The sequence below is a fragment of the Nanorana parkeri genome, unplaced genomic scaffold, assembly GCF_000935625.1.
Source record: "Nanorana parkeri isolate BGI_ZX_2015 unplaced genomic scaffold, ASM93562v1 scaffold522, whole genome shotgun sequence".
Taxonomy (NCBI): Eukaryota; Metazoa; Chordata; class Amphibia; order Anura; family Dicroglossidae; genus Nanorana; species Nanorana parkeri.
Genome location: NW_017306790.1, coordinates 114,087 through 142,035, shown reverse-complemented (window position 1 = coordinate 142,035; position 27,949 = coordinate 114,087). Strand labels below are relative to the sequence as shown.

The window sequence follows — 27,949 nt, the reverse complement described above, 5'->3', positions numbered from 1 at the left end:
ATTGTGAACAGGTGTGGCAGTAATCAGGCCTGGGTGTGGCTAGAGAAATGGAACTCAGGCGCGATAAACCAGAGTTAAGTTATGTTTTAACAGGGGGGGCAAACACTTTTTCACACAGGGCCATGTGGGTTTGGATTTTGTTTTCCCTTAATAATAAAAACCTTCCTTTAAAAACTGCATGCTGTGTTTACTTGTGTTATCTTTGACTAATATTTACATTTGTTTGATGATCTGAAACATTAAAGTGTGACAAACGTGCAAAACAATGAAAAATCAGGAAGGGTGCCAACACTTTTTCACACAACTGTATATACAGTATATATATTGCCTATATATTGTACATATATTATTTTTTTCAGGTTTACATTTTCCATCTGGATGTATTTGTTGGACTATTGTAAAAGTAAAGAATGTGGGATCATCCATCATGTAGACAGTAGTAAGATGTATACAACACCACTACTTTTCCTGACTCCTACAGGTAAGTAACCTATGCTTCCTGTTAATATTTAAAGTCAATGTTGTAAAGTAGATTAGATCAGGTTGTAGTTTCTAAATCTTTTAAACTTCTTTCAAATAGATATCAGTTTACCTTTGTCTGTATATACAATGAGCAACCATTACTGTCAAATCACCAAGTGCCCGTGGCATGATTGAGACATACTGGGAAGTGGAATTATTGCCCAAAGCAGCCAGTCGGATTCTAGCTGTCTTTTTTCCAGTGCGGATTAAAAATGAAATGATCTAATAGTTTGCTGCATTCATCATGGCGTAATTTGTTTTCCCTTGTCTTGTCTTGTGCCTGTCGGGTCACTGGGGATTAGTGTGTTTGTGACTCAGTGATAGCTCCCTTTTTGGGGTCATCACAAATTGTATGTAAAATATCAGTGATTGCCCAGCTATGGAATAAAGATATGAGAACTATTACTCTACTGTCACTTTTAGAGTAGTAGAGCCTCCCAAGTGTCAGAACCCATACAGTCCAGAAACAATAGCAACTGAGACAGCCAAAACACTCCCAAAAAATGTAACAGCTCTCTACGTATGAAATGCATTTTCAACCAAATAAAATGAATTAATGACTCAGCTAGAAAATGGAAACTGTCCTAACTGTCAAAGAAGATGTGCAGACCTGAAAACTCAGAGATCTCACCAAAGGAGTCCCCAAGAGACAGAATACATTTTTAGCAGTTAAACTCCCCAGAAAGCAAAAAAAAAAAAAATGTAAGTATATTTTCCACTTTGGGATAACACCTACTTTACATTTGTTACATGTTTCCATTCACATAGCATGACTTCAATAAAAAGTAAGCTTTACCTTTTATCAATGATGTTTCTGCAAACTCCAGGACTGAAAAATCCTGCTTATTCTCTCATTCTTTCATCATCACTTGTAAACTAGATGAGCAGGACTGTGTGCCCTTAAAGGGTTAGAGACCTGAGGACATTGTATGCTAATGCTCTTTTAAAAGAACTGTCCCTCAATCAGTCTCTTATCAGCTGACAGGTGCCTATTCTAACCACTAGAAACTAACTGTAGAGTTGTATGTATAATCTACTCTAAGGGTAAGAAATCTTTTGTATTACCTTTTATTGAATAGGAACACATAACAAACATATAGGGGGAGGGGATTTCTCAAATTTGGCTGCAAAAGTGGAAATACACTTTCAGTAGATTTGAGTCTCAGCAAATTAAGGCAGGTATAGCTAAAGATAAATTGCAGCTCGGTTGGATTTTTCATGGTAGGATCCCTAGCCTGGCAGACACTAATAGGCATGTTAAGTAAAACTGTACAATAAGCAAATTACTAAGTGCCAAATGAAGTACTCCTAGCATCCAATCAGAATTCATCTACTGGTTTCCTCTCTGTAACAAGTATTGAGATTGGTTGCGATTTGGTCACTTTGCATATCTGTAATATCAACGAGCTGGACTGCCTGATGGGTCTCTGCACCATGTCCCAACCATACAGTATAACTGTTAACCAAGCATATACCAAAATCGGGACTTTTAAGGTGCCAACAGGTGCAAGCAACAACCAGGGCCGCCCCTATAATGTGGCAGGAGGCATCTCATTGGGGGGTGTTGGGGGGATGGCCACAGTCGACCACAAGCTCACTCCTGTGATGGACCACAATCTCACATTTAGTTTAGTTATTTGTATTGAGTAACTGAATGGCAATGTGTCATTAAAAGGGACTTTTTGCTGAAAATTCTCTTTGGTGTGCTGGTGACAATTTTTTCTACTCGTTATAAAAATTTCCCTCTATTTGCTAAGACAACTAAATTTGTGAAATTCGCAAAGGTCTGTTCCCTTTCCACCAGTGGAGTTTGCATTAATGGTCTTTAAGTATTTCAACAACTGTTCATATACCCAGAAAATGTAGTGCTGGTAGAGAGATTTTATAGACTGAAAAGTGTTTGTTGAACTCGCCCCAGTTGGCCTATGGACCTTAATTGTGAAAAAAAAATTACACAATAGATATAAAATAGACTTTTTATTGATTGCAAAACCGTTAAAGGATATACAAACTAGACAATTTTTTTCTCAAGTAGAGAGGGTGAATCTTTCTGACGGGGACATAGACAGCAATAAAAACCTGACAGGTGCTCTAACCCCTCTCCACTCGATACAAAACTACAACAAAGTTTTGGCTTCATTTGCAGGTTCTAACCATGAATATGCATCTGCTCAGGCAGAACTTCTCTCTTAATCATTCTTTAGGTGTCCTGTTTTAAGCAACGGGTAACTGTGAGGGGGAGATCACTCAATACATTTCTGTGAGCCCCTTAAAAGAGCAGGTCTGTCTTTTATCAGTATCTAATGATGTTAAACACACACAGTGCTTCTGGTAGCCAGAATCCATGTGATGTTTGCCAAGGTTTTAGTTCACACCAAGGAATCATGGAGCTGCAGTTTTTCTTTATCACACAAGTAAGGGTTTTCTTTATTAAAATAATAATGTGATTTGATGATGCCAATTGATTTGTGTACAGTGTGATATTTGTAAAGACAGGTCCTCTTTTTATACCTCTGTTCATAACCTGCAGTGCTATGGCCATGTGGTGTAGTGGTCTGGCTCTCAGAAACACGTCAGGGAAGTGTTAACTAATTAACAAAAGGTAAAACTCAAGTCAATTGGGCATCAGACAACAAATAATGATGTGATATGCAAAGTCCTTGTAACCTCGGGTGTATGAAGATCTGTTATATGTATTTGTTATTGTGTTACCAGGTCAGGTTCATGTTCAGATGCAGCTAAGGAAGGGAAGTGACATTGCGATATTATCCCATTTTAGTCTCCCTTTGTATCAGTGGGTGCGTCTAGATGTCATGGTACATGGAGGAATGGTAAGACTACAATTATATGTCTTCTGCTACTGTAAAGTTGTATTAATGCCGTTTTAGGTTATGTTGTCATTATTATCCTTTATTCATCTGAGCTTTCCATCCAGAGCTAGACATAATAATAATAATAATAGGAACAGGCTATACGTTCCATACAGTGCACAGACAATGAAAAGATACAATAAAGAGACTCAGAAATGGAGATATTAGGAGACGGTTACACAGCAAGAGTACTGTACAGCATCTTTGTAAAGTGAACCTAATATAAGAAAGATATGGGGGCTCCCATTGCTGCCTCTTTAAAATGCTAGTTGCTTGGCTGTGTCTGTTTTCAGTGATTGTGAGTCACAGGCCAAGAACAATGTGCCGTAAATGAGTGTCGGAATTCCTTATGTTTATACCTGTTTTATGTTAACTCAGACAGAACTGAGGTCATTGTTTCAGGTAGACAGCCATAGAGCAGGCATTCTCAAAAGGAGAGGTCAGCAGTGGCAACCTCCATTATTCCCTCATAGTTACATATTTAGTCAGGTTGAAAAATGACACATGTCCATCGAGTTCAACCCATAGAGATATGAAAAAAAAAAAGCCTAAACAGAACACTATGCCCACAATTACCCACTGTGGATCCAGAGAAAGGCAAAAAACCCCTATAAAGCATGGTTCAATTGGCTCCAGCAGGGGAAAAAATTCCTTCCTGATCCCATAAGGCAATCGGCTATTCCCTGGATCAACAATCTCTGATGCTTAATATAATTATACGTTTCACTTATAGGTATATTACGTGACAGTTTCACTTTAAGTAAGGCACCAGATTGTTTTTGGAATTTATCAATCTACCTGTCATCTGTCTATCAAGGTGGCCATACACTCTACAACCATAGCAAGACTTTAGTCTTGCAATGGTTTTACAGGGATTAAAAAAACGTACGATCTGCCAATCTTGGACAGGCAGATCGCACTCTCGATCATCGCAAGCCCGCCCCCCTGAGAGGCGGGCTTCCGATGACCGCAATGCTGAACGGGCAGTGTGCGCGTGCGCACACCGGCCCGTTCGGCATTTGTCTTCCGAGCACCGTTCTAACCAGCCGAGAATCGTACGATTCCCGGCTGGTTTTCGAACATGCTGGTTCGACAGAAGACGTGCGACCGTACAGTAGAAACGGTCGCACGTCTCCGTTCACACTGCTCGATTATCGTACGAAAAACCGATCGCATACGATTATCGTACGATAATCGTGCAGTGTATGGGCACCTTTAGATCCAATATACTTCTGGGTGTGTCAGATGACTGTGTCCCCCACTGTGCGGCATGGTTCCATCCACTGGCCTCTAAATCTCTACAGCACACAGTGGTGACATTAGGGCTATCAGAAAGGAACCACAGCATGTAGCAGGGGATGCAGCCATTTCATGTGTGGGATGAGAAGGTTCTTTAAGGAGCCCTAGCTTTCAATTAGAGATATTCATTTACACCACACTGATTCAGAATTCTGACATCACTCTGACTTTACTGGTTGCCTGCTTGCTACACTCCAGTGACTTAGAAAATAATAAAGCCAAAGTCTAGTAGGCAACTAGTGACAGCCTCCATATCTCTCAGCTGAGGTTTTATTGATATAAAGTGACAATATAGTGTAGAAAGATTTTCTCTGAGGGCAGAAACAAATATGTAAATAACATGGCTGGTTCTCACCTTTAATAATACAATATATTCCGTTTTTGGTTACGATAATGTATATTTCAATTTGTCCTTTTATTTTTTAGATTGTTTTACATACTTTTGTGGGGCGAGAAGTAGAAAGTTATGAATCCCAAACCTATAGGTAAGTGAATGCAGTCAGCAAATTATGGCCAAAAAGTGTTATTTTTAGTTTCGGATGGAGTGGGGAAGGATTAGAAACCTGTGATGTTTTTATTGATGTCCCCACTGGGGAGATTTCCCCTCTCTGTTTGTTCTGATGATCATTCATATCAAGAAAATAATGAAAAATCCAGAATAAAAGGTGAGGGGAAATTTTCCAATGGGAACACTTAATACAAACTTCATACTACAAAGTGATACTTTTTAGAGATTTTTTCTCACTTCCTGTTTCGCCAGGGCTGAAAGTGAAGAGATATCTCCTTACAGGTCATAGACAGCAATAAATAAACTGACAGGCTAAAGGCTAATTAATTTCGACCTTGTTTCATGTTTCACTCATATTTAGGGTGCATAATGTACATTGCCTCGGTACGGACCTGGGGCTGAGGGGAATAGCCTGCAGGAACCTGTGCATTGCACCCACGATATGCTTGTTGCAGCTGTAATCAGACTCCAAAGCAGATAGCATTTTATTATATATTATATCATATATTTATATTTTTAAATATAATTTAAACAATTATTCATTTTTTGCAAAATATGGAATTAGCCTTTAACACTTTCCTTCTCTATCCAAAACTAAATGAAAAACGTGTTGGCTTTACTGGTATTTTCATGTGGGACTTTGATACCGAATACAGATTTAAAGTGGACTGCAAGGCAACCAGCTATACATGCTTTTAAATACATGTGCAATGGGGGGAATTTATCAAAAACTGGAGCAGCTGAAGCATGGACCAGGAGCATGGGATTAAGGTGGCCATACACCTTACAACCATCGCAAGACTTATGTCTTGTGATGGTTGTTATCTAATTAAAAGCTCGTTAGATCTGCCCATCTTGGACAGGCAGAACGTACTTGCGATCATCGAAAGCCCGCCCCCCTTCCGATGACTGCAATGCTAAACGGGCAGTGTGCGCTTGCGCACACTGGCCCGTTCGGCATTTGGCTCCCGAGCATGCCACAAACCCGCCGACAATCGTACGATTCTCGGCGAGTTTTCAAACATGCTCGTTAGACAAAAGACGTGCAACCGTACAGTAGAAACGGTTGCGCGCCTTCCATACACCTTGCGATTATCGTACGATCGCGGGATTTCCCGCTATTATCGTACGATAATCACAAGGTGTATGGGCACCTTTAGTGGAGTATGTTCTTTTATGTCTCATGAAAGACTGACATCCATAATCTTTTTAGCTGTCCATGGGGGGAGGAGATGACCATGTGATTATGTAATGGTGCTGATTTATTATGCAGTGAACATGAAAGGAATTAATCAATGTGCAGCTGTGACTAAAACCTGTTTTAAAGTGTATATCCACTTTTGCAGCCAGCACTAGCTCCCCAAGATTGCGCTGACGAGGAAAGTAAATTGCTATACTCATCAGTGCCATCTGCAGCGCTGGTGCCATGCAAATGGAATATAGCCGTGTGGAACTTTTATAAATGAACCCCCTATTGCAGGGGTCTCAAACCTCCAGCCTTCCAGCTGTGGTGGAAATACAAATCCCACGAGGCATTGCAAGATTCTCATAGCCACAGACATGACTCCCGAAGAGAGATGCATCATCTGATTTGTAGTTTTACCACAGCTGGAGGGCCGGAGGTTTGAGACCCCTGCCCTATTGTATATTTGTTACAGGTTCCCGTTTATATAGCATAACTTTAAAAAATATCTAAAAAAAGCACTGCTTACATTTTACTCTCTCTTTTTTCCTTTGGAGTCCAAAGGGGGTGTTTTAATGTTTACCATAATTAACCCTGTCTGTACTGTGCTGGCAGATCCCATTATCAGCTATAAAGTAGATCTGAACCCTATCAAAGGGTTAAAGATCTTGAGGTTTGGGTTTGGGGCTTGTCTTGGGGGCAGACTCACATTGAAATTGTACAGAGTAGCTTGCTGTCTGCCCAAAGGCCTTCTCCAAAGAAACATCTAAAAGGTAAGGCATTTTAAAAAGATGTAAAACAAATAAATTCTCAATTTGACTGCAGAAGTGGAAATATACTTTTATACCATAAAACAAATTATGCTTTTTTTTTGTGTCCATAATCGGCATACAGTATTTATGTGGGTGATCTCAGAAGTCAGCTTATATCGAAGTATGCATACACACATCACCTGTCTGTATATGAGATAGTTATAGATTGTGTTTCATTTTTTAATTGCATGAGAAAACTAAATATCCTTGTCCAAATGTTTTCCTGTCACATTCTTTATAGCTTGTTCTTAGCTAAATCTGTTATTTACACAGCAAACACAAAGAGCCATTGTGTCACAATGTGCCAGTACAGACAGCCAACACCATGCTCAGCTATGTAATCCTGCTTTAGGGATAATTGAATACATACAAAATGTCAGGATTTCATGTGCCAATACATAATTAAAGTAAAATATTCTGCTGTGTGTGGGTGAGCTGTAGACATAATGTGCAAGTATGGCACACTTACCTCACAGTGCCCTTCTCCAGCCGTGACAGGTCCAGCCTCCAGTTGCCACTCTGTACAATGCGCCTCCATATCCCCCGTTGCTTTTTCTGGGTCCCACGGCACTCTTACTCAGCACTGGATGGCCACTGGGGGTGTAATTTCTGCCCATTCGCACAGAAGTTGCACCCCCCCTGGCACCCAGTTATTTCTTGGTGGCTGATCTCCCTTCTGATCACTAAAAGTAGAAGTGATGTGTATTACATCACTTCCAGTTTCTGTCTGTCATTTCTCTGGCTGCTATAACTACAGAAGAAGCTGGTGAAGCAGATCTCTGCTTCATCAGCTTATTTGGGGTCCCTGGGTGAATTTAGGGGACTAATAGACCCCTGATGTCTCTATAAGGAGGACCTGTCCCTGTACATGTTCTATCACATAGGGAGCTTGTTCCTGCACCCATGTACGGGTGTCTACATGCAAAAACAACGATTGCACGCATATACTATATACTGTATAGTTGCGCTATATATAGTGCACGCATATACGCACATATATGCGTATAAATACGCGTATATACGCAATATACAATTTTGCTCTTGCGTTGTGTGTGAATGAGGCCTAAAAGCTTTTAAAGTGTCGCCTATGGGCAATTTTAGGTATGGTAGTTTTTTTGCGATTTCACGGGCGCACACAATTTTATGGCATGACACATTTCGTGTCTATTTACCCAACATGACCAAAGAATTCTAGCAGAATACATTTCGGCCTAAATGTATGAAGAAAGATTATTTATTTGCAATGTTTTGTTTTTTTCAACATTTTTGATACTTTTTTCTTTATATAGTAAAAAAAAAAAAGGCCTGTGGTGAAAAAATACCACCAAAAAATGCTTTATCTGTCCCCCAAAAAAGATATAAAGTTAATTTCAGTACAGGATTGCATGACTGATTAAATGTCAAAGTACTGCAGCGCTGAATACTGAAAACCCCCCCCGCTCTTCAAGGGGTTAATTACATTTTAATTGCTGGAATTCCCCACAGGCTGCCATGCTTTATGACACACATCAAATGAAGCAAAATAATGTAAAGTCAAATAAAAGTTGATAATGAAAAAAAATTAAGGAGGCTTAAAACATTTTAAAACCTTAATTCATTAAAAGATTTACATGTTGCATAAAAAAACACCTTGATCTGCGTGGACTACATCAAATGTAACACCTTTTAAAAAAAAAAAAAGTGGAACTCCAGCTATTACGACTGACGCCTCCCCAAAACACACACACATACACACACCTGCTCTCTTTTCCTAAACCCACCCTCAGATCTATGTTTTTGTTTCATTTAAAGTGACATTAAACCCTCAGATTTTTTAACATAAAACAATACTGTAATGTGTGCCTTACTGTAATCCATGGTTGTTTCCCTTCTCTTTGCTGCTCTTCCTTTTAAATCCGTATCTCTTCTCATGCTGGGCATAACTTCAGTTTTGCAGCAGACTGCCTTGTCTCAGGAATGGATACATGGTGTCTGTGTGTAGGTTCACAACCTGAGCCAGCACTACAGGAGGAGGCACTCAGCTGCAAAGGGAAGTTCTCCCCCAGCATGAGAAGACATGAGGATTTAAAAGGAAGAGCAGCAAAGAGAAGGGAAACAACCATGGATTACAGTAAGGCACACATTACAGTATTGGTTTATGTTAAAAAATCTGAGGGTTTAATGTCACTTTAAGCATTATCCTCACCTATTTCCTGAAATTTCCAGGCTGGCCCTAAGACATCATAGGTCCTTCCTGTCCTTTCTTGGCAGACAGGCTTTCCTCCTGGGCTGTACAGCACTGATGTCATTGCAGGCTGCATGATGGCGTACCCCAGGGGAAGTGGCCTTACAGGAAGTGAATTGAATGACACTTGGTATCATAGAACATAGACAGTGAAAGGAGAAGCAGAACAGTGATGAGCTCATCTCTCTGTCACTCTGCTTTTGCCTCCTATCAGCATGCTTCTTGTCAGCACATAAACTAATTGGCTTATTGTGCTCCTTCTTCCTCTCGAACTCTGGTACACAGCAGCTCTGTATTCATTAATTCATAATTAAATGCAGTGTAGGTACCTGGATTTGACTTGGAGTCAGCTTTTTGCATTCTTCTGCACTGCAGAGCTCAGGCTTAGAGCAGGAGAATCAGCACAAGGACCCAGACACTCTTGCTGCAGTGCTCATGTGCTAAGGGACATGCTGATAGGAGAAGAAATCAGTGTGAGACAGAGATGAGCTCACCAGTGTGCTGCTTCTCTTTCTACTGTCCAGTCACAAGCTGGAGGAAGGACAAGATCTGTAAGTATTAGGTAACTGCAACAGAAAAAAATCAAGTCTCCTGTCCTGTCAGTCAGGGTTTTTCTTTGTGGCAGAACAGTGTAAATCTCAGGACTGAGTGGACATAAATACAAATCAGTTAAGCATGGCAGTTAAGACGGCAACTATATGTGTATTTCGTCTGTGTATTTAAAGACGATAAAATGACACAAATGAATGCCGTTCTTTAGTAATTAATACATCCTGTTTTTTTAAAGCAAGCAGTGTAAATGTAAATCCATGAACTTGACCTGGTATAAGCCTCTTGCAATCTCCTGAACAGCATAGCTCAGACTGGGGGGAGGGAGAAGCAGCACAAGCAATTGGCATCTTATGCGGCTTCTCCCTACTCCCGTCTGAGCTATGTGCATGAGGCATGCTAGTTGCAAGATAGAGCAGAGTAACACAGAGATAACTATAAGGGCAATCAAATGGCACTTGCATACAGGAAACGGAAACATAAAAGTAACACAAATATGAATTGTTATAAGTTTTTATATAATAAATTGATCTCACCTAATTTAGTTTTGTTCTGTATTTTTAAGTGTGGATGATGAAATCAATTTTGATGATACTGATGGCTTCATGGCTCTTGGGGGCAGCAAGTATGTAGCAGGCATAGATGGTTTCTTTGGACCTGTGAAATATTACCGCCTTAAGGCTCTGCAAATGGATGAGGTAGGTACCAATCAGTACCCGCACTGCATGAGCTCTGCCATACTATAATTGTTCTGCTTTTCATGAACTGTCTAATGAGCAACTAGAAAAGGGAAACTTAACAAAAAATAGCCCAACATTTGCTTAAAGTGAACCTGTACTCCATTTTAAAGAAGAACTCTAGGCAGAACTTGTATTAACCCTTGAGGTGGGGCTACCTCCAAGGGTTAACTGCACATTGTTGCCTAGGGTCAACTGGCTCTTAGACTGGTGCCTTGAGTGTCTCACTGCCTCCGCTGCAACACTTTAGTAGTCCTCAAGTCATCACGTCCAATAGAATGTATTGGACAAGAGGATGCTGAGGGACATACAATCCTTGCAGAGGAGGAGGAGACAGGCTGGAGGGAGCACTGCCAGCTCAGAGGTTCAGGTGAGTATAACTTTTTTTACCTTAGGCACAAACCTTGTAGTGTGGGGGTAACCCTACTGCAAGGGTTAATAAAATTCCTCCCTGGACTTCTTTTTTAAACTTTACAAGGAAAAGACGACACCACAAGATGCCCACAATTACTTTACTTAGCCAGCAAAGGAAATTTGGTGTCCTTCTGTTACTTAGTTTTACTGTGTTACTGGGTCCTGACGTTCCTTGAATTTATGTCAATTGTGTATTCAATAAAACAGCCATTGCACCAAATGCAGCAAGAACCATCCTGTCTGGCCACAAAGAAAACCAGGGAAGTATTAAGGAAACTTTTCATGATAATTCTGGTCATTATGACCAGAGCTCCTCTTTATTTTGCCTACCATTTTAGCAGCCGTTGTAGTTACTTGTTAGTTTAACTGCATTCATTTCATAACTAAAGTATAACTCCATTAAGATGTTTGGGGTTTTTATGGCATTTAAGGCCATTTCATTGAGGACGTGTCTCTTCACTATCTGCCTTGGTTCCTAGATAGGAAGTGAGGGGAAATCTACAAAAGGAACACCCACAGGAGTTAAAATCTGATGTGGGATCTAGCCTTTCCCTACTTAGAAAAAAAAAGGTTTATAATGCTGTGTCACTGTTGGAGATTTACTTCCTGTTCTGGTGACAATACTAAGATCTGTACAGGAAGTGAAGTGAAATCTCTCCAACTGGGCCAAAGACAGCTAAACATCTTGACCAAGGTTCTTTTTCTTTCCCACGTAATCAAACGTTTTATCTGTGTAACAGTAGCACCACCGGAATCATGTAAGGTGACCGCCAAGTGGCCTATTATACACACTCTGAATGCTTCAGTGCACTTACTTTAGGTTAGGTCACCAGACACATTGACTTCTCAGGGTTGAATCCTTGGCTTGCAGTTGGATAACACAGGTGGTTACCAGTCACTTTAGTTTTAGTTGTATTACTGAACACACACATGGGAGAGAGGATGAAGGAACAGGATGCCCCAAAGCACAAATGGTAACTTCTGTATACAGCAGGTCATCTGCATAGCAGCCACCAAGGCCTGCTTACAGATAGCAACTCCTTTACTTGCAGGTCCCATAAACACATAGTGTGGATGAGCACATCAGACACTCCAGATATGTAGGTCAGCAGCTAGCTTCTAGTGTGTGCTTCCTCCATGGCCAGTTCAGTTTCAATTTCTTTGTGTGGGCAGCCACAGGTGCCTTTCTTCCCAGGAGGTCTCTTCTTTGCTCCATGTGTAGCCTTTGGACAGCTTACTCTGAACAGGGTCCAGAGCAGCATGGACTCAACAGTCCAGGAACGCCTTAACATGGCTCCATCAAGGACAAAGCCCTGGAGAGAGAAGAAGAACACTGTAACGTTGCTCGGTATATTCATTGGCTTTCCCAGCTCACATCACTAAGCAATCTCCTAAGTGATTGGCTGGTGGGGATAAATATTCTGACTCTGATTGCTGGAGCCTATTCAATGCTAACAGGCATAAGCAATCAATGGCTAACTGTATCTGGCACCAGCAAAATAAACTAGAGAAACCTGTGCTTAAGGCAGGGTCCCTACATTTGGATATAAAGTATATTTGATTTAGAATGAAGATATTTAAATGGACTCAAGAACTATGGTTTGTGAGTAAGTAAATTAATTTAACATCCATGTCATTTGTTTCTGCTGATATAGATATCCAACCCTCTTCCAGAAGATGAACTTTATCGCCAAATCCAGGATTATTACAGCAGATGTTTTACCGTGAAAGACATAGTACATCTGTATGTTGATACGCTAAAAGAGAAACACATCAAGGAGACAAAGAGTAAGAGCTGACTCCAAACATTTAAACATGTATTTAAAAGTATGTGCAAAGGTTAGCAGATGTGTGAGTATGTCATATTAAATATACTTACTAATAAAATGGTCTATCTGCAGGTCAAGCCAAGAATCCTTACATGGACCTCTACCTAAAATATAGAGACAGACCCATCTGTAAGATAGTTTCTTGGACACAAGAGGATGAAAGAAAACATAGTCATTTATTTCAACTTCTAACATCTACAGAGAGGATTTCAATGGGTAAATGTTCTTGTAATCTACTGAGGCTTCTATTGGTTTAGAGGAATTAATATAAGCTGCCCATGTTTATGTTGTCCTAAGCAGGCTGATCTGAAGAGACCAGTGGAAGGAAATGTTTAGTAGTTAAGAAGTTGGCTTGCCCTCTCAGGTGAGCTCCAGGGCTTACCAGATCTAGTATAGAGGAGAGGACCTGTTTTTGAGCTGCTTTTTACATGTTGAATATTGCTCCCTTGTATCTTGTTACTGAAATATCATCAAACAGGAGGCCAAAGAGTGACACTGCATGCCCATCCCACAGCCTAAGCCACTACTGTTGACCACTATTTGATCTGTTGGATGGTGGGTGGGTAACATCTGCTCTGCTCTGCTCTGCCAACATCAACTTTATGAGGGCATGACAGGTTTATAACTGTACTTTGCCATTATAAGATAGAGCAACAAGTATCCTTTAAAGGAGAACTATGGGGTCGGTGTTTTTCCCCATAGTTCTCCTGAGGGTAACGGGAGGACACAAACTAGTGTCCTTGACAGGATCGAGAGGTGAGGGAACCCGGTATGTGTTCCCTCACCTCCCGATCTACTGAGCCGACCTGTGACAGTCTCATTGTCACAGGTCGGCTTAGAACTATGAGGTGAGTGGAAATCACTCATCTCATAGTTCTCCTTTAACCCCCCCCAGCCACCACCACTACTATATACCTCCAACATATACTTACCTTTTCTTTTCTTCATCGCCACTCCGTTATGTGCTGGGAGTCAGGGCGATACCCTATACTTTTGGGTATGGAAGAGCATGTCATTTAATCCAGGGAGAGTTCTTACCCCTGTGTAATCTATGACTCGTAGCATACACATGTCTTTTCTTCCCTCTCAATGTGCAGAAAGGTAAATATATGCTGTTTGAGAGAGCTATTAAAGTGAACCTGTTGCTTTGCCTTGCACGGGCAATGCACAAATTCACTTTAAACTATATTTAATGATCAAGTGGCCTCTTTAAAGACTGTGGGAGAATTTAGTAGCATTAAGGGCTGGTTCAGACATGTGCTATATGTATATTGTGCAGAGGTCTAAGCACTGATGCTTAAGGTCCTACCTGGATAAGTGATCTTTTATTTAGCTGGCAAGGCCTGACTGCTGTATTCAACCTTTACAGCAACTCTTGTATGCACCATATGGTTCAATGCAGTAGTTTCGGGGGACTCCATTTCTCTGCCTATGTACTGTATGGCAATATGCTGCTCCTGGCATCTTCAGAAATGTGCTGCATCTGCTGCACATGTTGTTCTCAAGCCGATGCATACACTCTAGAAAGCTTTTATTCTGTGTGCTAAATTTCAGAGGAAGCCAGCAACAGGCCTGTAGTTTAATTTAGTTTGAAAATGCATGTATCATTTAAGTGGACCATATACCCAAGAATCAGAACCAAATGGTTTGACCTGGACATAATTCTCCATTCACCCAACATGCATATTTATAAATTAGTGCATTGTAAAATCCCTTCAGTTATACCTCTACATCTCAACAAAGTAAAGCTTGAAGAGAAATTCCAGGCCACCCAGTTCCTGTTGTCACCATCATCAGTCTCCTGATACAGAGCCCAGAAAAAGAAAGAGTCATGAATGCTTCTCTGACCTTCTCTGACCCATGCATTGACCTTTTCATCGGCGCTGTAACTTTATGGGATGGGGCCCCATAGCAAAAACATGAAGGTGCCCTTGCCATTTCAACTTCCATCTCAAAGGTAATTCATCTGTACCTACTAATGAAAGGACTTGTTTTCAAGTCAAGCCAGGAATAGTTACAAGGGCTTGTACCTAACATTTAGTAACTGATTTTCCTGTCCAAAACTGTATATAAATTACATTTGTTGCTACTTTTCTATGCTACCTACAGTGTGTAAGCATGCAGTTCGGGTTACCCTGTTCTTCTGGACCCTATTGCAGTTGCAGGCTCTGCTAGAATTATAGTTAGGCTCTTGCTATCTATACATGTATAGTAGGGTGAAGGTTGCATTTACAATGTGCATTTACTTGTGAAAACGACCGTGAGCTAAAAGTACTTTCTTTACTTAATGACTTCCTTGTCATCGTCACTCTACAGTATGTCAATATGATAATCCAGCCTATGCTCAAAGCTCATGTCACTTGCCACTGCCAAAGAAGATAAAGCTTTTCTTTGTCACCACTTTTTATATGCTTGAAGGACTTTCAGCCAACTATAAGCAATATAGAAAATATTTGCCAGCTCCTTGAATGGATAATTTAGAGTGGTGACATGAAATTGAATTGTGTTAAAAAAGTGTGCACAGTGCAAGTCAGAATGGTCTTGTACAGAAGTAGTGGACACAACAGTGGAGGAATTATTGTAAATTCTGCCCATGTAGGAAATGTTAAGAGAATTATGGTACTACTAAAAATTCTTTAGAATTGTAAAATTGCTTTTTGTTTCTATTTTGGCCAGGTTTAGTCAGAAATTTGGGGATATACTTCGTACGGACCTTAAAAATAAGGAGGAGCATGCATAGTTGAAGATGGGGTTACAGACACCACTGTTGAGAGACAGATGCTAAAGCCCATAAGGAATAGTGACAGGGCAGCGCCCATTTTATTAGACATCTGAAGCAAGCACTTTCCTTATCATACAGTGAATAGGGGTTTGCCATATTCTCTACCAACTGAACACTATCATCTACTTTTCAAACATGGCTTCATGACTACCACAAAGTTCTGTCAGTGCACATGGAGGAAACAAAATATGCAGAGAATGATAAGGGGAAAACACAAAGTGAAGGGGTAAGGGTGATATGGTATGGTGGATGTTGTCTACAGAACGTCAAGCAAGAGAGCATTTGGATTTAGGTTTTTATTGTCAAGAACATATTCAGCAATGTAACTGACACATCTGAAGGACATTAATGGTGCATGTGGGGTTGTCGCTGCTTATATGTGTCAAAAAAATAAAGTTTTAGAGTTTTGTCACAGCACCCTTACAATTTATAAAAAGTTATAATTGGAGAAAAAGTGATAGCTATTTAAGGGTAGCCCAAATTTGAGTAATGCACTGTCTTTGTTCTACCCTTAATAAGCAGATTTAGTAAATATTCCACTTTATCATTGTTTATCTTGTGAACTGTGTTCTCTGTTTTTCTCTTAAGATTTTTGGAATGATCCAGTACCTGCAGTTGGGAAAAAGATGTTTGAAAGTGTTATAAGGGACTTGTCTAATGGTTTCCAACATCTAAATTCTTCTATCCCCCATTTAATGGATGCTAGCTGCTGTGGATATCATAAAGCATCCTACCTGTTAGCCATTATCTATGAAATTGGCCTAGGTGTGCCTACCAACCCAACCCAGGTTTGTACTATTGCACAAATATTTATATTGCCAGCTGCAATGATCTAGCATACAAAAATACTTGAGATATTTTTAAAGCTCCTCTCCAGGCATCAAGACTGTACTGCCCCCCACACATACCCTTTGAATGAAAATAAGAGAAAATAGCACAAAAGTGGAAATCTTATCAATAGCAACTAGTCAGGTTTCACCTTTCATTTTATAGACATTTTTTTTATCATTTTCTTTTCTCCAGTTGTAATTTAATTTCCCCGTGTCTCCAGTAAACTGAGGACATATTTTTCCAGAAATTACCTCTCCAGCCTAGAATCAGTGTCTTGACTGGAGTCCAAGGACTTTTTTTTTAATGTCAAAAGGTGCACCGGAAAATAATCTTCTGTATTTTGTCAGGAATTTTTTAATGCAGAATTGTAAAGTTACCGGTGAGTCCACTTTAATGGACATGCATGATGGTCATTGTATCACTAAATTTCTTTGCACAGGCTCTGTTATATAGCCTAATTGGGGCACAAGAAGACGATAGACTTGCTCTGCTGAAGCTTGGGTATAAGCATCTTCAAGGAATAGACACTCACAGTTTGGATCTAGATGTTGCATTTGTATACTACATGAATATTGCAAAGAAAACTCCAAAGGACCGGTTAGCCAGACACGCAGAACAGGTAAGAATTGTTTTAGTTTAGAGTTTCAAAAATAACATATCCAATAAACGGGAATGCCTATGCAGAATTGTATACCTTTCAGGCAAATCAAGAACACTGTTTCCAGATGTCAAAACACAGGCTGATTTTCAGAATATATTACTATGCTTTGGACCTGATCTGCCAATAATTGCCATACACTACAGGCAGTCCCCGGGTTACGTACAAGATAGGGACTGTAGGTTTGTTCTTAAGTTGAATTTGTATGTAAGTCTGAACAGGTACATTTTTTAAGTGTAACTCCAGCCAAGAAAACATTTTTTTCGTTTTGGATAGCATAGCATGTAGTCCTGTATAGCTGGTGGTATTCAGCATTGCTGTATAATAATTTATACAGCAATGCTGAATACCACCAGCCCAACTACAGTCCCCCAATCCCCCCTTTTTTCGTAAGTACGGGTTGTTCGTAAGTCGGGCGTTCGTAAGTCAGGGACTGCCTGTACAGGGAAATGACTGATGCACAGCAATCTCAATACAAATTAGTAAACTAAACATGAGATTGTAGTCCATCACTTGGAGCGGTGGCTACTTTACAACACACACAGGGACCATGGGGAACAAAAGTAGCCACCCTCCAGAAGGAAGGACAGTGTCAGCACCAATTCAGAGATGATTTGAGGATCTCCAGCCTATTGATACACAAATAAGGAATTTTTGTTAATAGTTAAGGTATTTAAGTTTAGTGTCACTTTAACTGTGCTATTCCCCCCATCGCCAACTGCTTTTTAACCTTAGTTCCAGAGCGTTGGCCTCTTCTGGTGCTCACAGCCTCCTCTGAGTTAAATCTCCCTAATGTTACTTGCGTCTGACTTGAGTAGATCTTCTTCATTCTCAGTACACTGTCCCAATCATGTCAGTGGGGACTGGAATGGCAAATGTTAATAGATACACTAGGATAATAAACAATTTTTCTATTTTTCCCACTTACTGTGGGCAACAGGAACAGTTGATATACTTTCTAGTTTTGTATTTAGTGGCAGCAAAGCTTTTTATGCCACAGCAGTGACAAAGGGTAGGTTATTCACAGGAAGGAACTCTAGCACATTTTTGTGCATTTCTGTGCAGGACTCCAGTGTGTATAATGCTTTTATACAAAGGACCAAGATAACTCATGGTGACAATGTGATATTTGTGTGGTTTTCTCTGCAGCCAGGCTCCTATGCATTATTTTTTTTCTTGAGTATTTGATGCAATTGAGTTTTTTAAAGATGTGTGAATTCGTTATTTTCTAACTATCTAATAATGCAGTCATATATTAGAAATTAGCAGGGTTATTCACGAAAGGGTGAAGAGTTTGGAGAAGGCAGGAGAAGTGAACAATCTAGGACAACATACTGCAGCTGAACTGGAAAGTGAGCTGAACTGGAGAATTTTTCCAAATCAGCTATTTTGGCCTAGATTGTTCACTTCTCCTGTCTTCTCCTGTCTTCTCCAAACTCTTCACGCTTTTGTGAATAACCCTGTATATAATTCCTTGAAGTTGGCTTATGTTCCTTTGTTTTTCCTTCAAGGCATTTGTAGAAACCGTACGGTTAATGGATGATGATATTTTAAAGGAGCAAACCAGGGAGACTGATGATCTGTTCCTGTGGCTTAAACAGAATGCAGAGAGAGGTGATCCATATGCCCAGGTACCATAACCGTTATATGCACCACTCTACCATTTCAATGCCTGTTACAAATCTAAGGCTCAGTTTACTAAGCTGTACTGATCATTGATGTCAGTAATGACAACTAGCAAGAGCTGAAAATAATAGTCTCATGGCTAAAAATCTTTATGGAAACTAACACATGTGTTATAGCTTAGTAAATTGGGCCTGTAGTATTTAAACGATTAAAGAAGTGGTTTTGTAAATATTTTCTTTTTTATAGGAAGGAGAAAAAAAATAGAATATTTAAAAAGAAAGGACATCTATAGGTGGAGCTTAGGTTTGCTTTTAACATATTTCCCAGTTTCTCTTTTTCTTGTTCACAGAGCTTAATAGCTCCGTCTGTTATAGTACCAAAAAAGTTCATTACAGTATTCATTTTTTGCATTTGAACTTGCAAAGCATTGCAACAGTAATCAGCGGATCATGGATGCAATGCACAGGCTCCTGTAGACTATTAACCCAGCCCCAGGTCCATACGGAGAAACTGACCTTCAATTATGTGCCTGTAGGGAGTAGTAAGTGGACTACAAGTGCAGTGACATTACCGCACTTGTGCTCCTTTGAGAGCTATGAGTCCCTCTGTCTGGAGATGGGACTTGTAGTCTTTTTTATGCACAGATCCTGTAAATGGATCTGTGAATGAAGAGCATGGCTGTGCAGGAAGGACCATGAACAGCTGCACCAAATTAAAATCTGAACTACAGAAAAACTCCACAATTTAGGTAAGTGTAGGGGAGGAGGGTTTTGGAATGTAACCTTAGATTACATATGAATGTAGTAGGAAACATAGTCTGAAAGATTAATTTAGCCTTTAAAAACGAATAAACCCAAAATGTGCGAGATGCAAGCGTCAGGAAGGCACACTTATTCATTTACTACGGAGATGTCCAAAACTAAAAAGGTACTGGATAGGGGTGATTGAATGTTTGAATAGACTATATGGAAATATAGTGAATGTTAACCCATTAACTTGTATTCTAGGGGGTTTTGATTCTGATTATTTAGATAATAACAGCACTTTAGCAATAAAAAGGCTACTGTTTCTGGCTAGAAGATTAATAGCAGTTAAATGGACCTCGGAGTATTCCCCTACAATTAAAGAATGGAAAGCTGAGATTAGTAAATATATTCGGTTTGAAGAACATACTTACAGGATGAGGGGCCAGACAGGTACATTTCAGGGAATTTGGAATAGGTGGATTGGAAATATGAATATTAGTCAGACTTGAGACCTGCTGGATTAAGTGGGCAAAATATAATATTGTAAGTGGAAACAAAAATGTGTCATAGTAAATACAGAAAAGATAGATAGAAAAGTAGGGACTGCAGATAGGGGTGGTGGGAGGCAATGTATAAAGTGTATTGTTGCTGTCTTTAGTTTTTTGATTTTTTTCTTCTTTGTTTTGTTCTGTTGGTTGTTTTGGAGTGCGGTTTTATTGTATATGTTCACAATGTATGGGGAAAAAAACAAAGAATATCTGATTAAAAAAACTAATACATTTAAAAAAATTGACCCAAAACAATAGTTAATGTTGTTCACATGCCAGAAGCAAGTTGTTTCATACTATAAAGGGCTATGGAAATTCCTAAATTTGATAAGAGCTGTGTCCAGGGATTTAATTGATTGCCAGTATAGGGTGAGGAAGGATTTTTTTCCCTCTAAAGCTGGCCATACACCTATAGATTATCTGCAGATTTTCTATGGTCAGATGTAAAAAGTGCAACAGATTCCTTCATCTCCACTAAACTGTGTGGCTGGAGCAATCTCCCACTGGGCCAAACTTCAGTATCTTGCTAGTCGGCCCCGCTGGCTGTCAAAATATCTGAACAATCTGATTGAATGCAGGCATTGCACTTTTTCCATCTGACTATAGAAAATCTGCAGATATTCTTTAGGTGTATGGCCAGCTTTAGAGGAATAAAGGGCATTATTATTCTGTAGATTCTGGACTACAAAGGCAGTGTAGAATAAATGAAAAGTAATGTACACTGAAAATATATTTCAGTGTATAAACCCTGATATACTAACACATCATTCCTTTGATGCCCCACAGTAAGCTTTTTCTTCATGCCTTTTTATGTACCCAGCAACCTGTTTTATATGCTTGGTTTTGCCCATAATCACTTTAACATAAATTCAGGAAACACATTATATCGACCTTTGATTTGTCTTGCAGCATAGATTGGCCCAAATGCTTTTCTGGGGCCAGCAAGGTGTGACCCAGGACACCAGAGCAGCCATAGAATGGTATGAACGCGGAGCTATGGAGAATGAAGAGCCAGTGCTGATGTATGATTATGCTGTGCTACTGTTTAAGGTATGTTGTCAAAGAGTCTTATTCTTTATATGGACTATGCTGTTGGTTGTTTAGAGCATGAGCCACCAGGAGGCGCTTTAGTCCTTCTCACTTCATCCATAGCTTTATACGTAGTTTTGTTGTGCATAAACAGTGTACAATGATTTCTTCAGAGGATTTACACTGGTCTATGCTGAAAGCGGTTAGCGAGTTCATGGCTTTCCGTTTTGTGCTGTGAACAAATGTAAATAAATGTAAGATAAAAGAATAAGGGATATATTTATCATAGTTTTCAGCCAACATTCACACTGCTTTCATCCAAGCTTTGCCCACATTTTGGGCAAGATTTGATTTTTCACATTCATGCTTTTTAGCACATTAGTTTTTAGTAATTATTAACCAAGATGTGCCCAACATTTGCCCTCCAGAAATGTCACTAAACAAGATTTGCCCAATGTCTGTCTTTCAATACGAAAGTGCTTTACACGTTGTTCATGCTATTTCACTATAGATTAATTCTGATTTTCACCAAACATTCATCCATTTTTTTGCCTTACATAGTGTTGAAATTCTTTCCTGATTTGAGTTGACTTAATGTGCATCTTAAAGTGCTTCTTGCTTTGGGGCCATAGCTCTTACTAGGCAGGCTGATATCCCTATACCAAGGCAAATTGCAAGCCCCCCCGCACACACACACACAATCTGAATACTAGCCTGCATGCCCTCAAGCATTGGGGGGTGCTTTGAGGGGGTTCCTACAACAAATGGGGGTCCCCAAAGCACTGTTTCTGATGCTGATGGGCACCAGACAATTTGGCACTCTCATTATATATCAGGCATACTGTACAGACACTGTGGAGTCATGGTGGCTTTTTACACTCATGCACAATTGTATAATGAATACCCTAAATATCATTTTCTATTAAAGATGGCTGTTACCTATTTCTTTAGGGTGATGGGGTGCCAAAAAACAAGAAACTGGCTTTGGAGTTAATGAAGAAATCTGCTTCTAAGGTAATTTTTAAAACATTTTTACTAAAAGTAGAAAACAAGATTTGCTGCCCCTATGATCTAAGGAGAGTGGGCTTATTATAGGTTGTTAACTACCACAAATAACAGCTTTAAAAAAGTAAGTGTAGCGTTCCTTGGTTCCTGCATTGTGGGAGGATGCTGGTGGGCTAAATCACTAACTCAATTGCTTCTTTTAACTCTTGGAATCTTCATTGGGTGTCTGTAGTAATTTGTGTTTGTACCCTCTCAAAAGGCCTTATGGAAGATATCACTCTCTTAAAGCTAGATTAATGGCTTAGTATTATTGTAAATCTATCCAGGGATCCTGTTACTTTATCCACTGTATGGGAATTCTGGTGGGCATATACCGCCACTGAAGTACCCAAGAATTACATAAAGCCAGCTGTTGATTCAGCTTGCTGACAGCCATACAAAACTGAAATATCAGTTGCATTGATGATATTCTTTTGTAGTTCTTTTAATAAGATGACACCCTGTTTATAAAAATGGTGGTACTTCAAGGGTGTTAACAAAACAAAATATTTTATACACTGTATGTCCTTATTGGCTGAACTCCTTATATAATTATTATTACAGCATTGGCAATTTAGCTGCTATTTATTTACACTAGTCTCTACCTACATGGAGTTTACAATCTAAGGTCCCTATCTCACGTGCACACACACTAGGGCCAATTTAGACAGGAGTCAGCTAACCTACCACCATGTCTTTGGTTGGTGGGATAAATCCCATGCAAACACAGGGAGAACAATGAAACTCCATGCAGATAGAGTCTTTGCCAGTGTTCAAACCAAGGACCCCAGTATTGCAAAGCACAAGTGCTAACCATGTAGCTACCATGCAATGTTTTTCTATGTATTGACATGGATTGAACACCCTACCTATTTGCCTTTATCTGCAGGGGCAAGTGGAGGCTTTGAATGGCTTAGGCTGGTATTACCATAATTTCAAGAAAGACTATGTGAGGGCTGTGAAGTACTGGAGCAGAGCCTACGATAAGGGAAATGCAGATGCAGCATTTAATCTTGGAGTTATGCATCTGCAAGGTATCTATCCAGCAGAATCTGGTGCCAATGAGGTAAGTAAGGCTGTATCTTGTTATATTAACAGAGATACCATATGTATGTATAAATACATATACAGGTGAATGAAGGCTAGTTAAGGGCTACAGAATAAATCAAATACCAGGCTATAATTGGGCAATGTATAGAGTAAAATTATTTATTGCCCAAGGATTTTCATTAGTGCTTTTAGCCTTAGGACTTATACAGCCACCGAAAGCTGAAATTAATCTAGAGGCTTTTTTCCAGGGCTGGTCTTGGCAATCAGGACACTACTGTTATAGGCATATGAATATGAATTGTAGTGGCAAGCAATGCCCTATGTGGCAGTCTGTGTTTTTCAAATGTTTGTATTATGTTATTCTAGTCTAGGAGCACTGGGAATGTAGAACGATTGGGCTACATTTTGTTGCCTATTTATATCAGTCTTTATGAACTGTAGACCAATATTTCTACACTATTATAGGGAATACCAATGAAGATGGCACTTTAGAGCCTGGCAGATGGGTTTTACATGAAACCAAAAATAGTGAATAAAGCTGGGCATTCACTTGTGGAATTAATGGAGTTTTCTTAAGCAAAAACCACTTTTACTGTTAGAATCTTAACCATTCGTGAAAGAATTTCCATCCTGTTCCTTTTATTTATTTTTACCACTGTCGTTAAAAAAGATCGTCATCATGTTATTACTCTGCACTTTCTAGCTAACACCTGCAGGAAAATAAAGTTTGAGGATAACTGGTTAGTGCTAGATGGAGGTAGGAAAGTGATAGAGAAAGACTGGCAGGAAGGGAGGAATTGGAGTCAGAGGCTCAGTGTATGGAATGTAGGAGAATAGGCATTGGCTGTGAAATGTGCTCTGTGGATCTGTGATTGGCATCTTTGTGGGTTATGGCATAAACTGGCATTTAGTCCCAATGGCTCATTTTATTGTGGTCTTACCCCCAGCCTGAGTACTGCATTGGGTTTAATTGCTCAGAAATTGTCACTTTAATGTCATCTAAAGCCTTGTTGATAGCAGATAATGTATTTTGTTTTCTTTTTTTTAATTCTATGCAATGTTTCAGCAGGCATAAAAATAATTACATTTCATGAAACATTACAAAACAGTGCAAATGTTTGCTTAGGTCAGTGCAAATGATCAGCTACGTTTGCACCTTATCACAGTCTAATGCTGTCCATAAATAATAATACAATAGTTCACTATAATGATTGTTTTAATGAAATAATCACATCTTTCAGAATTCAATCAATAAAAAAAAATGTTTCATTGAAAAGAGAAAAAAAACCAGTGGAATAAATATATCTCTTTTTTCTTGCTACAATCATTTTTGAGAGCAAAATTATTTAAAAACACTGTTTATGATTGATTGTTTATCATTATGTGATGACCAGCATTAGTTGCTGAATCTCTTTACTGTAAAGTATGTTCTATTTATTCCGTTTGAAACTAAAAACATCCCTTTTAGATTGTAAGCCCTCAGGGGCAGGGCCCTCCTTACCATCTTGTCTTGAATTGTATTGTGATTGTAATGCCTTCCTTATATTGTAAAGAGCTGTGCAAACTGTTGGCGCTATATAAATCCTGTATAATAATATAATCATTTATTTAAGCTTTACATTTATTGAATTATATATTTCTCAAAACTACAAAATATTAATTTCAGTAGAATATATGTATACATTAAATGGTCTGATTACATTTCTTTTTTCTTTTAAATTAAACCTTTCACTATATTCTTCCTCACAGACGCGTGCCTTTGAATACATGTCTAAAGCTTCAGAAGGTGGCCATATTGAAGCCTCTATTAATGTAGCACAATATTTAATCACGGGGAGTTTGAGGAATATACAGAGAAATCCAGAGGCAGCCATCATGTAAGTAAAACTTATGGTCATATTGGCAGCAGGCAATTACTATTTTAGCTACAGCAGTGTTTCTTAACTTTATTAAAGTATGTACCTCTATTAAAAACTGTTGGTCACCATGTAAACCCTGGTGAGGCTGCCCTAATATAAAGTACCCTTTGATATTTATTTTCGGAATCCCTAGCTGTTCCCTAAAAAGCCATTATATTTTTAAATATCCGTATAGAGTTACCGATATCCATACTATATATGATTTATTATTTGATAGAATGCTAAGCTACTGTGATTAACTTACTGTTAAAGGAGTTCTAAACCCTCCGTTTTTTTTGCCTATATCTACTGCTAGCAAACAAAAAACGCTTTAACAGCGGTTTAAACTTACCCCGTTATCGCCACGCGCTCCCGCCCGAGAATCCGAAACTGCTTGGGTGGTCGCAAAGCATCTTGGGGCGGGCGCATGCGCAGTTCGGATTTTCGGCCGGGAGACGAGCAGAGACGCAAGGTAAGTCTATGGACGCGTACACCCGCATGCAGACACCGCAGGATCCAAAGTGCCAGCAAGGACAGAGGAGTCAGCGCTGGATCGGAGAGCCGCCACACCGCTGGAGGGACAGATGAAAACATCAAGAAAGAAGAAGAAGATCGGATTAAGAGACATCATTTAAGGTAAGTGCTAACATTAACATTGGGGGGAGGGAAACATTTTTACTTTAATGTCACTTTAAGCTGGCCATACACTAATCTTTTTTCTTGATCAGCCCCACAGGCTGAACAATAAGAAATGCTTAATTTCCCTGCCCAACAGCGTATTGTATACTGACAGTGGCACGGTCTGAATCCCCAAACACCACTACCACCAATTGGCTGCAGTCACTGTACAGAGGGGTACAGAGCGGGCCCCACACTGGCCGAAGATGGGGCCACACACTGGCCAGATTTCCTCTGACTCAGCTGATATTTAAGCAGTGCATGGCCAGCTTAAGAAGCAGAAGTACCTCCCGAACTGACCAGGAGTGCTCCCCGGGTTACACAAACTGCTGGTAGAAAGCTTTGATATACAGTGTACAATACATGATAAATAAATATACTTGACAAATGTTGGACAGTTATGAATGTATAAATCATTTTGTAATGTGTAAACACTTTATGGTTTAGTTCTTTCAGATCACTGCACAGTTCTTTTTTTTCTGCTAAGGGCACCCAGGGGTGTTTCTTGACATGCAATACTGGGGTGCTTTTTTCTGGACCCATCGGGGCTCTATCTATATGAAGTTTCTAGGTTCTTTCTGTATGTATGTGGGTGTTCTCCAGGCGATCGGTTTCATCCCACAATACAAAAACATATTGGTAGGTTCTAAAGGAACCTAAGGTTGTTTTTGGCACTTCTATACTGAACTACAGGCAGATATAAAACAGCAGTACACACCAGATATGTTTTCATTAATAATGATAAATGCAACTACAATCAATAACTGAACTTGTTTTCATATCATTCTCCTCTTGTAATTCCCTGCATAGCAAGATTCAGACTAGGAGAGTGAGGGTCAACACTAGGGGTCAGTTAGGATGGGATTCATATGTTCAGAAAGGGAACTTGCTAGTGAAGAGAGTAATGACTCAACAGCGTGGTGCTGCTCCTTCATTCTGCTCCTGTTCTTGACCAACTTATACTGTCTGTCAGGCATGTCAGGGTCACAGGATAAGATGAATACAGTTCCAAATCCTTTGGCAGCTAATACGTTTATTTATGCACATTACAGCTGCATTATTAGCTTTGTGTCTAGAGTTACATTTTTAGGAAATAGATACTTGGAAATATAATTTAACAATATCTGATTCCATATAATCTTAACATAACCTTTGTTCACATTTAACAGTTTGGCAAAGTTTGTGGCTGAACAAAATGGAAATATTGGACTGATTATCAGAAAAGCGGTAAATGCCTATTTGGATGGGTCACTGTAAGTATACAATTACAATTTTATTGATTGCTTCTTGAACCAAATGAAGCATTTCACTTTAAAATATTTGCTTTGCAAAACCAGTATCTTTTCCTGTCTCCCTACAAGTTTTGGATGATTGTCCTTACCAACAGGAGTTCCTCAAGCTATAAAATAATGGCAACCAGATGACATTATTATTACTGATGCTGTAGCTTTTACTTAGTTCTGATATGATATTTGGGGCAAAGATGAATTACATTTTTGGGAAGATAGTATCATAACAGCTAGTATCTTTTGTAATAACATTTACTGCCACAGTAATATATTATAGATCACTGTGACAGTGTTGATTTTTCCTAAGATTTAGGGTTCCAGTAGAGCATTATGTTACCATAGGAAATAACCAAATTAGCTTACTCAAGTTTGTTCCCAGTTGGCTATCGGCAGTTCACATACCTAAGCTTCATCAGGATTTTTTTTTTATACTCACATCATGTATACCAAATATCCACAGATTTAGCAAGTGTGGGAGTGTAAGGTACCATGCGTTGAAGGGCTACTGCCTTACAAACATACATCAGTGTAAGGCATATTTGTGAATATGCATAGCATATGGTATGATCATCTACAGTTGATTAATTAGTATTCTAAAACCTTGAGAACTTGTCTCTATATGCTGGCATTTGCATTTCCAGCCAAGTCAAATAGTAACACAGGTGTAATATAAACATATGTAACATAGATATTTTAGGCCATTTTTAGATTCCGACTCTGTATTATTTGAAGCCTAAAAGTGATTAATATTAGCAGTCATCTGTTTCCAATATATATATATATATCTATATATATAGATAGCTATATATATATATATATATAT

General features: G+C 39.3%; 1 protein-coding gene across 1 annotated transcript in view; it reads left to right on the top strand.

Annotated features, from left to right (window-relative positions):
• The window catches only part of SEL1L3 (SEL1L family member 3), a 53,848-nt gene that overhangs the window by 14,348 nt on the left and 11,551 nt on the right, over window positions 1–27,949 (top strand). Inside the window, exons 4-17 of the mRNA XM_018561403.1 lie at window positions 360–481; window positions 3,238–3,353; window positions 5,118–5,176; window positions 10,533–10,665; window positions 12,774–12,906; window positions 13,020–13,163; window positions 16,318–16,517; window positions 17,000–17,179; window positions 18,730–18,849; window positions 21,048–21,188; window positions 22,119–22,181; window positions 23,101–23,277; window positions 25,011–25,138; window positions 27,007–27,090. Coding sequence (XP_018416905.1) covers window positions 360–481; window positions 3,238–3,353; window positions 5,118–5,176; window positions 10,533–10,665; window positions 12,774–12,906; window positions 13,020–13,163; window positions 16,318–16,517; window positions 17,000–17,179; window positions 18,730–18,849; window positions 21,048–21,188; window positions 22,119–22,181; window positions 23,101–23,277; window positions 25,011–25,138; window positions 27,007–27,090 — 1,800 coding nt within the window. The remainder of the gene's footprint in view (window positions 1–359; window positions 482–3,237; window positions 3,354–5,117; window positions 5,177–10,532; window positions 10,666–12,773; window positions 12,907–13,019; window positions 13,164–16,317; window positions 16,518–16,999; window positions 17,180–18,729; window positions 18,850–21,047; window positions 21,189–22,118; window positions 22,182–23,100; window positions 23,278–25,010; window positions 25,139–27,006; window positions 27,091–27,949) is intronic.